Source organism: Pyxicephalus adspersus, chromosome 6 (genome assembly GCF_032062135.1).
Source record: "Pyxicephalus adspersus chromosome 6, UCB_Pads_2.0, whole genome shotgun sequence".
Lineage (NCBI taxonomy): Eukaryota > Metazoa > Chordata > Amphibia > Anura > Pyxicephalidae > Pyxicephalus > Pyxicephalus adspersus.
The window spans coordinates 44,560,749-44,571,744 of record NC_092863.1 but is presented as its reverse complement, the minus strand read 5'-3'; the positions used below and the strand labels follow the sequence as shown (position 1 = coordinate 44,571,744).

General features: G+C 41.7%; 1 protein-coding gene across 1 annotated transcript; it reads right to left on the bottom strand.

Annotated features, from left to right (window-relative positions):
- Positions 1-4,558: 4,558 nt before the first annotated feature.
- On the bottom strand, positions 4,559-10,151 carry MLEC (malectin). Its single transcript, XM_072415511.1, has 5 exons — positions 9,737-10,151; positions 9,067-9,245; positions 8,745-8,921; positions 7,225-7,282; positions 4,559-6,878 (listed from the first exon to the last, which is right to left on the bottom strand). Exons 1-5 carry the CDS (start codon positions 9,924-9,926, stop codon positions 6,652-6,654), a joined length of 831 nt encoding a protein of 276 aa, XP_072271612.1. The 5' UTR covers positions 9,927-10,151; the 3' UTR covers positions 4,559-6,651.
- Between the last annotated feature and the right edge of the window lie 845 nt (positions 10,152-10,996).

Here is a 10,996-nt window from a genome sequence, read left to right as displayed (position 1 = left end):
GTGCGGGGGTCAGGTTAGGGTAACTCCCTGAGTGCGGGGGTCTGGATAAGGTAACTCCCTTAGTGCGGGGGTCAGGTTAGGGTAACTCCCTGAGTACAGGGGTCAGGTTAGGGTAACTCTAAATGCAGGGGTCAGGTGTATACAGCATTCATACACCAATTGCCGCTGTATTTTCATACTGTACTATAAAATCAGAATTGGCTCCATGGTTCACTGGGGTTGGGAAATGGAGGAAGAGAACCTTTATATGCATGGGTGGGAGACTTGGTTTGGGAAAACTTTATAAAATTTCTTTTAGGGATTCAGCAAATGGTAGGTGTGGGAAAGAACATCAGGTGTACACCAGGATATGTGGGGAGCTTGGTGTTATTGGCCCAGCAAGAGTTCTACCCTGAACTCTGGAGGTAGCAAAGTCTTATGAAAATGGATGATTCAAGCTAGGGAACAGAATTAAGTAGTGGGAATAACAAATGCTGGAAACCCAAGGAGTGCAAAAGTGCCAGCTCCAGGATCAGCAGAACCAGACTTAAGGAAACCACCAAGGGAAAGCAGGCAAAAAACAAGAACCACCAAGTGGCCATTTCCGCTCACTAAGACTTGACTGGCTTCCTGGCTTCATCAAAACTAGCAGCTGAGTTATGGACTATTTACAGTAAATGCTTGGTCAGCCATGCAGTACTTCAGCCAGGACCATTGGGCTACACACTGCTTATAGTAAGAGACCCTAAAACTAGTGCCATGGCAGGTTAAAAATATGTGTGTTCTTTTCCAGGTTTACAGCTGATAAATGAGCCATCTATGTACTGGCCATAGATGGGTTTGTCTCTGGGTCTTGGTACTTTACAGACCTGTGATTGGGTATTCAAGCAATGTGCTGAGCCTCTTCCTGCTGTAAGTTTTTCTTGTGACCCTGGTGGTGCTGTAACTATCTGACATCTGTCTTGCTCAGTGCTCTCTGCGCCAGTGTGTCCCACTCTTTGTACACCCAGCAGTAAAGTTCATCATGCCTTGCATGATGCTCTGATGGGTGTGCCTAAATTCTGTGCCCTTGCTAAATTCTGTGCCCTTGCTGGACACAAAGGCTTTTAGGCAGAAACTTGTCAGGATCCATAGGTGACTGGAGTGCATCAGACCAATTATTTGGTAAAGTAATTATAGTGGACGGGTTGGAATCCATTGTGGGAAGACCAGTGCAGGTAGAAAAACAATTGTACTAAAGCACTTAGGAGAGAGTGTGAGCCCTAGAAGAAGCAAGGGCACAGAATTTAGGCACACCCATCAGAGCATCATGCAAGGCATGATGAACTTTACTGCTGGGTGTACAAAGAGTGGGACACACTGGCGCAGAGAGCACTGAGCAAGACAGATGTCAGATAGTTACAGCACCACCAGGGTCACAAGAAAAACTTACAGCAGGAAGAGGCTCAGCACATTGCTTGAATACCCAATCACAGGTCTGTAAAGTACCAAGACCCAGAGACAAACCCATCTATGGCCAGTACATAGATGGCTCATTTATCAGCTGTAAACCTGGAAAAGAACACACATATTTTTAACCTGCCATGGCACTAGTTTTAGGGTCTCTTACTATAAGCAGTGTGTAGCCCAATGGTCCTGGCTGAAGTACTGCATGGCTGACCAAGCATTTACTGTAAATAGTCCATAACTCAGCTGCTAGTTTTGATGAGCCACCACTAATGAGATCAGACTGGGAAACAATCTAAACAAACAGAGGTTTCAAAGGGTAAGAAAAAAGCCAATATTTTAGTACATTTGCAAGAGATACATTTATTTTCAGGTATTAATTGCTAGTACAGGGTTGCCCCCCCCCCCCCTTTTGTTTTTCTTCAGAACTTTTCATGGCATAGATGTGCTTGAAACATTACTCAGGGATTCTCATCCATACTGACATGATAGCATCATGCAGTTGCTCCACCACATCCCAAAGGTTCTCTGTTGGATTCAGATCTGGTGACTGGAGACCATTTAGGTACAGCAAACTCATCATCAAAATCAGTTTGAGCTTTGGGACAATGGACAGTATCATGCTGGAAGAATATTTGTGAATATATTTGTATACACTGGTCATAAACATATAGACATACAATATAAAGGTTAGCTGTGACATTTAAATAATGATCGATTGGAACCAAGTGGACAGAAGTGTGCCAAGAAAATAGCCCCTACACCATTACATCACCAACAGCTGATACAAGGCAGAATAGATCCATGCTTTCATGCTGTTGATGACAAATTCTGATCCTACCATCCGAATGTTGCAACAGAAGTTGAGACTCATAAGACAGGCAAAGTCTAATCAAATCTTTTCCAATTATGGTGAGCCCGTGTATATTGTAGTCCCAGGTGGCTGTTCTTAGCCAACAGTGTTTGCACCTTGGTGTGGTCTCCTGCTACCATAGTGCTACTGCTTCAAGGTTCGATGTGTTGTGTGTTCTCTTTTGAATACGCTCCATTGGTATCTGTGACACTGCTCTCTCTTGGTTTGCTTCCTATCTGTCTGACCGCTCCTTTCAAGTTTCTTTCAATGGTAACTCCTCCTCACCCACTCTCCTCCCTGTTGGTGTCCCCCAAGGGTCAGTCCTTGGACCGGTCCTCTTTTCTCTGTACACCTCCTCTCTCGGTAGTCTCATATCCTCCTTTGGCATACAGTACCATCTGTATGCTGATGACACCCAAATTTATCTGTCCACCCCTGACCTGTCTCCCTCAGTCCTGGATAAGGTCTCATGCTGCCTGTCGGCCATCTCATCATGGATGTCTGACCGATTCCTGAAACTCAACCTGGATAAAACAGAACTCATCATCATCCCCCCCTCAAATTCCAAATCCCCCCCTGACATATATCTAACTGTTAACAACACTGTTATTCGGCCCTCCCCTCAGGCACGTTGTCTTGGTGTCACCTTTGACTCGGCCCTCTCATTCACCCCCCATATTCAGAACATTTCCAGGTCCTGTCACTTTCACCTACGCAACATCTCCAAAATCCGCCCCTACCTGTCCCCTGAAACCACCAAACTCCTTGTACATGCTCTTATCATTTCTCGTCTGGACTACTGTAACATCCTTCTCGCTGGTATTCCACTAACCCGACTCTCCCCTCTACAATCTATTATGAATGCTGCAGCCAGACTCATCCATCCTTCGCTCCGCTCCTCTTCTGCTGCATCTCTTTGTAGTTCTCTCCATTGGCTTCCTTTTCACCTTAGAATCAAATTTAAGCTCCTGTGCTTTGCCTTCAAATCCCTACACAGTTATTGTCCCACTTACATCTCTGACATGGTTAAAAAATACTCCCCTTGCCGCTCTCTCCGCTCCTCCAATGACCTACTACTGACTTCCTCACTCATAACCTCATCACACGCACGAATACAAGACTTTTCTAGAGCTGCTCCAACTCTCTGGAATGGTCTTCCTCGTCCTATTCGGCTTGCTCCTACTTTCTGCTCATTTAAAAGAGCACTCAAAACCCATTTTTTCAAACTTGCCTACCCGGCTTCTTCTGTCATTTGAAACCATCACTACTTCCCACACTACATATCTCACATCCTTTGTGTGTGAAATTCCCCCACCTACTAGATTGTAAGCTCTTCGGGGCAGGGTCCTCTCCTCCTGTATCACTGTCTGTATTAGTCTGTCATTTGCAATCCCTATTTAATGTACAGCGCTGCGTAATATGTTGGCGCTATATAAATCCTGTTTATTAATAATAATAATAATAATAATAATAATAATAATACCTTTGTTGTAAAAAGTGGTTGAGTTAATGCAGCCTTTCCACCAGTTTTTCTGACCTCAAGACATCCCCCCCCCCCCACCACTAAAAACAATTTTTGTGTTACAAATAATCACATTGGCCTGCTTGGCACCAACAACCATACCATGTTCAAAGTTACTTAAATTATCTTTCTTCCCTTATCTAATGCTCAGAATAAACTTCAGCAGGTTGTGTTGACAGAGTATACATGTTTAAATGCACTGACTTTCTGTCATGTGATATTTGAGTTAACAAACAGTTGTGTAACAAAGTGGCTGTTGAGTGTATATATTAGCCTAAAATAAGCAAATTGCTCTAAGCTAGTTACTTTCTTTATTAAAGCGTGCGTGCAATTGGTTGGTTTATATTAGGTTGCCAGGCTATTTGGCTTATACCAGAATTCTAAGTGGCAGCCAGTACAAATTAGATAACACATTTATGTGACTTAAGTTGTTTGGCATTGGGTATGACCCTGGCTTTAAAGGAACAACCTGCCTCTTGGTGTTTGGTGAAACCCTGGTGTAATGCTGGGCATACACTGGATCGATTGATACCACAGCAGCACGTAATGAGATATAGAACAATGCAGCCGTCAATCATCCACAGCTTGTACTTGAGGGAAAAGAAAGGAGTACATTGATAAAAGGAGTAGCCTTTACTCAGAAACATTAAGATGATTTTTGGTCAAAATTAATCGCGAATATATCACCAAATTAATCCACTAAAGACCCTAATGTTATCAAACTCCAATCGAAAATATTAAAGAAAAAAACCTAAGAATTAAAAAGGCAATAAAACATTTTTATTTGATATTGCAAGAAAAACAGGTTCAAAGCCGAACTATATCCCCACCTCTAAAGAAATGGTTCTTGAGAAAAAAAACAAACGCACATTGAAAATCAATATGGGTAATATGAAAGCCCAGAAATAGTACCATTTTCAATTTGGTACCTTGACAAAAGTAAAGTAATAAAAAAAAAAAAAAAAAAAAAAAAGACCAGTGATCCATTCATCACAACTCAAGTCTCCCACACAGTATTAAGATATTATATTTTATGAGGCCACATATAAAGGGTTTTATTGTGCTACAATAAGCACTAATCACACTGAAATTTCGCTATTTTCGCACCCCACCCATATACAGTGCCACCATAAATTTCAAGTTATCAAAACAAAAAGATAGTACCGACTATGTATTAATTCCATGAGCAAGCAAGATATAAAACAGAAAAGAAACTGTTGCCCAGACCATAAAATAGTACTTAATATTTTAGGTTTACAAACCTTTTGCAAATTGTAGCCTGCTCTTCAAAGACCATAGATGAAAATGAACACTATGGGAAACTAAAAAAATTAGAAAGCTATTCATTCATTCATTTATGGATGGATGAGACCAGACTAACTTCTGGATCTTTTGGCAGCATAAGAACATCACTTTCTGTCAGTTTCCCCACTGGATGCTTTATTACAGGTGACAAAAGCAGAAGGAAAATTTGAGATTTATACCCACATTCTGCCACAATTCTCAATTTTGGTGCCCAATGACATATGATTTTGGATCATTACCTTGTTAGGTATCAAATCCCTGACTATAAATAAGCTTTTTATTAGCACCACGTAGGAGAAGCACTTAACTTTGGAGAATTCCTTCATTGCACTGTTCAGTCCATATTGCTCAGCAAGCATTAGATGACTTCACAGACTGGCATATGTTAAGTTCATACAACTCAACTTTTGTACCATAAAACTATTTAAAAAGGCATCTGACCTTGAGATTTTAAGCTTGCATTTATAATTAAGCCTGACATAGTTTCTGAACATTCCAACACACAAAGGCAAAATAAAAAAGGCAAATCAATAAAGAAAAAAAAGTATCTATTTATCAAGGCAGCAAAAATGACAAGTGTTCTCCAAACAAGCTGTGGACCAGGAATTCCTAGGTCATATGTGCTATATTGGCAGTCTGGAAGATCACTTGTTAAACTAATCCTTAAAAGTGCTGCAAATCAACTGCAGGCTCTGGTGCAAGCCATTTTCAGCAGGATGGCGTTAAATACCATTTGGAGAAATATCTTAAACCCCATCACAAAAATCCTTTAGATGAAACCACAGATGGCTGGTATGTAAAAGGAGGACTCAACATATTTTGCAGGAAGTAAATAAGAAGATGAAAAAGAGGACTCTTAAAAGGGTGAAACTGTAAATTTTCTGTGCTCTAAAATCCAGATACCAAAACATAGCCCAACCAACGCTGATGATCTCCATTTTTTTTTTTAAACACAATAAGAAGCCGAGCTGACTGTCCTAGCTGTTGTGATGAAGGTATCACAAATTTAATGAAGAGAAAGTAAACTCTTGACCCCACACAAAACATACATATACATCAGACAGAATACAGCTTAATGTTGTCTGGTGGTCTAGAAAACTGAAACCCAGTGACTGTTTACACCAAGAATCCAGAAGTATGCAGAAACAGTACCCTGAAAAACTTCACGCTCATCTTGAGGGTTGCAACGTGTGTAGCCATAGTTCAAAAAGCTTCACCATCTCAGAGAGACTAGTTCAAATAAATCTTGCGCAGTTCTCTTTATGGTTGTTACCATATTGGATGCTTAAAACCCACTCAGGACCACAGACCTGAATGTTTGGCAGAATTGTCTGGTATTTAAATAGTTTCAGCTGCTCCATGGCCATTTAACACAGTCATAATAGTAATGTTGTACAATAATCTGCTGCCTGTTTAAGGTTACCTATCCCCTCTAGTTTTAGAGGAGGAGATTTTCTGCTTCATTGCTGTAGTTTATGAAAAATTACTGGAAAAAAAAGCAAAACCGCAAAATTAAAAAAAAAAAAAAAAAATGGCACCCAGCCTCCTATAGCCGGCAAAGGCAGAAGAGTGTGGGGATAAACACTCCAAAGGCCACCAGGATTGGAAACATGAGGCTGCTGTTGTCTGAGGCATATGGGTTAGGGGTACGAGGACCAGACTGCACGCGGTTCTTGTTACTTTGCTTCTTTGTACTTGGACCCTCATCCTCTTCATCTTCTTCTTCCTCTTCCTTCTTCTCTAGGCCAGGATGAGGCTGAAGTTTCGGCACCTCTGTATATGGCAAGCAAACACAATTTAGGACGTGGTTTTGATGTAAACAGCATCTGTCATACAGGGCCAAACACGTAGCACGTCTTCCACAAAATAGAGAAAATGTTTACATTTTCTAAGCTCAATTCTATCACCTATACAAATCTACGGGAATGCAAAACCCACATAAAGCAAGGAGGCAATCAAATGCATCTGTCAATGAACTCTGAGTGATCTCAAACAGACACCACTAATACAGACTTAAGGCCATTGGATCCAATGCTTACTTGCTACTATTTTCTGCAAAAAACAACTAATCCTATACATTAGGAAATAGATAACATTTAAAAACAGGCAAGTAACTCACCATCAACTGTCCCTTTCATGAGGTAAAGTGCACAGACTTTGGGGTTATCATAATATCCCTAAATAAAATAAAAAAAAAAAGGGAAAAATAAAATAGTAAATATGTATTTAAAGCTAGAGGCAATAATTGAGGAGCTCATGTATAGTAAATATGCAAATGAAACCTTTTTTTATACATAAGCATAAAAGCCGAATTGTTCAGTATGTAAAATAATAAATAAGTTCAATTCAAAAGGAACAACAAAACCTTCTTGGTATATGGCTGTATGCTCTGGGGTTTCTTACTGGAAACCAAACAACCTCTAGGTAAGTAAAGTGCTGGACATAAAACACAACACACAGACATCAGAAAGAAATTGTGCAGTTACCGATCAAAAACTATGTTCAGATGGTTGGAGAATTAAGATACTTATCCCACTATGGCTTTAAAAAACAAAGCACTGCCATGTGCATTGGTGTGTTGAGTTGACAGACCTCATAGTTAAAAAAAAAAAAAGTTGCGCTTTTAAAGCTCAGAAACACATACCTTTGTGTTGCCCCGCCAAACTGCAATGCAAGGTGCATTAGGAGGTTCCATTATAAAAAATAAAAAACTGCAACCAAGCACACCAAAGCATGTCTCATGCATTGCCTAACACACTAGGGGGTAGCGGACCTAATGAGATTAAAACGCTAAAAATCACAAAAGTGCTTGAATTTTTATTTTTTATTCAAGACACTGAACATTTTTAGCATGCATTACCCCAAATGTGCATATAAATGCTTGCATGATTGGGTATTCAAAGTCATTGTGACTATTTGTACAGGTAGTCCCCGGGTTAAGGACAGGACATTGGACATACAGACACCTCCTAGATAGGAACAGGCTTCCCTGCTCTCAGTGTGCAGAACAGAGGCTTGAAGGGGGAAGGGGGCGGTTTGCGTGACTTGCAGAAGAAATCTCTTGCTAAACACAGCTTAGCAGTGATCTTAGGGGGTGAGCTCTTTCTGCAAGCTCTTGTAACTCCCTAATGACCAAGACAAACTCTGTAGTAGTTTCTTGCACATTAAAGTACAGCTTGCTCCAGAATTTAGTGAATGTCTAGGCTCCATAAAGATTTTTTTTGCTTTGTTTGTGATTAGCTCACAGTGATGGATTTTTTTACAGTAACTGACACCATGCTGTCTAATAATATGTTGAGACAAACATCTGTCCTAATTGCATTTATTAAAATAATGTACCTGTTCCAACTTACATACAAATTCAACTTAAGAACAAACCTACAGTCCCTATCTCATATGTAATCCGGGGACTACCTGTACTACAGTAACAAGGTCTGCATTAACATAACCAACTAAGGGCTAGGGTATGGGTTACAAAGATAATGAACTATGTATTTGTCACAGGTTCAGTTCAATTTGCTTATATCTGTATGTGCATAAAGTAAAATAAGTGTGTTACAGGACCATATTATATACAAAACATAGATTGTAAATCCTAATTATCTTTAAACAGATCGGTAAGTCCATGTTATCGATTACCTTTACAAACTCAACATTGAGCTTCCCAGTAAAGGTGGAGACTTCCCCTTGTACACTCAGTTTGCCTTTTCTGATGACTATTGGTATGATTTCATCATGTGCTGTGCTGTGTCCCACACGGTCAAATATATCCAGGTCTTTCACCACAGTATGGCCATTCACACGAACATCGAACACCTGAGGGTAGCAGAAATATGAGCTGTCACTAAGAGCTGAACACCTGTATAGACAACAAAGAAATGCCATCTGCTGCGCTCCCATGAGATTCAAGCTGTCACGCCTTGAACAGAGGGGGACGAGGAAAGAACAGGACAACCCTTACCTTCTGCTGGGACTGTGCAAAATAGACTTCTGCAAATTTTAACACCAGGACGTATTCTCCTTCTTCCCTTATTGGGATTTCATATCCAAAGCTGTCCTCATTATAGCGCTCAGTCTGGTACAGAATCTGATCTTCAGGATTTGACCGTAAAATCGGCAATTTCAATCCATAGTCTGATGCTATACAACAGAAAGAAAAAAAACATTTTCATACTACCACATCAGAACACTAAATTAGGAAATGTCAATATACGAAATCAATGTAGTAAATGGGTGGTTGGGGGAGTTTGACATGCCTGACACTAACAGGTTTTCTGCACCAGAAAATCCATGATGGCCACAAGCATAGAGGGAAGTGAGAGCACATGAACTATACACAGCTCCATACACTTCATGTGTTCCACAGATTCACTTCCTGATCATTTCTAGGGCACAGTTCCTGAACAGCAGAATAATATTATTCAATGCATTGGGGGTGATCTTTATTAGGGGTGTGAAATTGATCACTTTGGTGTTTTACACATCTACCATTCACAATACAAGCTGAATGCTTGTGATGAGTTGTCACTAAGCCTGCATGATCACCCATAGGAGGCTGGCTGGGGATCTATGTGATCCTGTAGGTAGATCCCTGCAGTGATCACATTCCCCTCCCCCGGCCTGTCACTCACCTCTGCCCACTCTGCCCTCCAGCGGGTCCTTCCGGTAGTGGATGCCGTGCACGTCTACATGAGAATCGCCTCCGGCGTTGACAGCCCAGATCACCTTGTCCCCTAGCCCGGCTGCTTGTGTGGTAAATAGAGCGAGCAAACAGAAGAGCAGAGCGGCCACTGGGCCCCATAACGTCAGCCGACCGGGCATGTTTCCGGGTGACAACCTACGCCTGACCCTAGTGTAACAAGTAACGTAGACACTGGCAGCGCGGCCCCGTCTCTTAGTCGTTTCCCTTCACCGGACCCAGGCGGCTAACCCGCACTCCGCCGCCCCTAGCAGCCCGCACATTTCATTCACTCTCTCCAAAGAGACACCCTAACTTGATGCTGCCGGGCTTCAAACACTCATTGCGCCTGTGGTGACTAGGTGCATCTCTCTGGCTTCTGATTGGTCAGAAGAGATGGCATGGGTTGGGCTACGAATAATACATATGAAACGTGTCCAATCCAAAGGAAACACTCGGTTTCAAGGCAGGAGCAAAGTACAAAGTTTGTCTGAGCCGGGGAAAAACCGGTTGGTCCGGTTGCAGGGTGACGGAAGTAAATGGAGCTTCCGGGTACAATTATCACGTCCCAGTTTTTTTCTTACTGCTTGTTACAAATCATACGATTGACTTTTTATTTTAGAGCCGTCACCCCGCTTATGAGGAGAGCTGAAATGCCAGCAGTACCAAGTCACCTTCGAGCAATAACATCAACCAATCAACAAGCTCCAGCGCGTCCTCCCGCTAGGCATTGTGGGACAAGTACAGTATACGGGATGCTGACATTCAGGAAGCCAGTCGCCATGACAACGGCGCTGAGTGTGTACATACACGTGTACCATGTGCTTTTGCAGCTGCGAGACCTTGACAGCTGCACATTCTGAATTGTTATCCATTTCATGTCTCAGATATTTCATGAAATGCTTCTCCCAGATATTAGAGGAAAAACATGATCCTTCCAGTTTCCAGATGAGGGAGCTGATGTTTAAGTGTTTAAACATTGTTATGGTCATGTGACTAATAAAGAAGTGTAAGGCTATTTACACACGGCTGGCCAATATGAATGCCAGTGCTCGTCTCAGGTGAGAATTTAGCATGTGTACAGAAGTTGCCTGATATTGTTCATGGATCCATCTGGACAGATCCATTAACAACCAATGGGGAGTGATCGCTATACAAGTCACGGGCGCAAAGCACAGCAGGGGGCCTATTGCTCGTTTTCTCCGTAAATCAG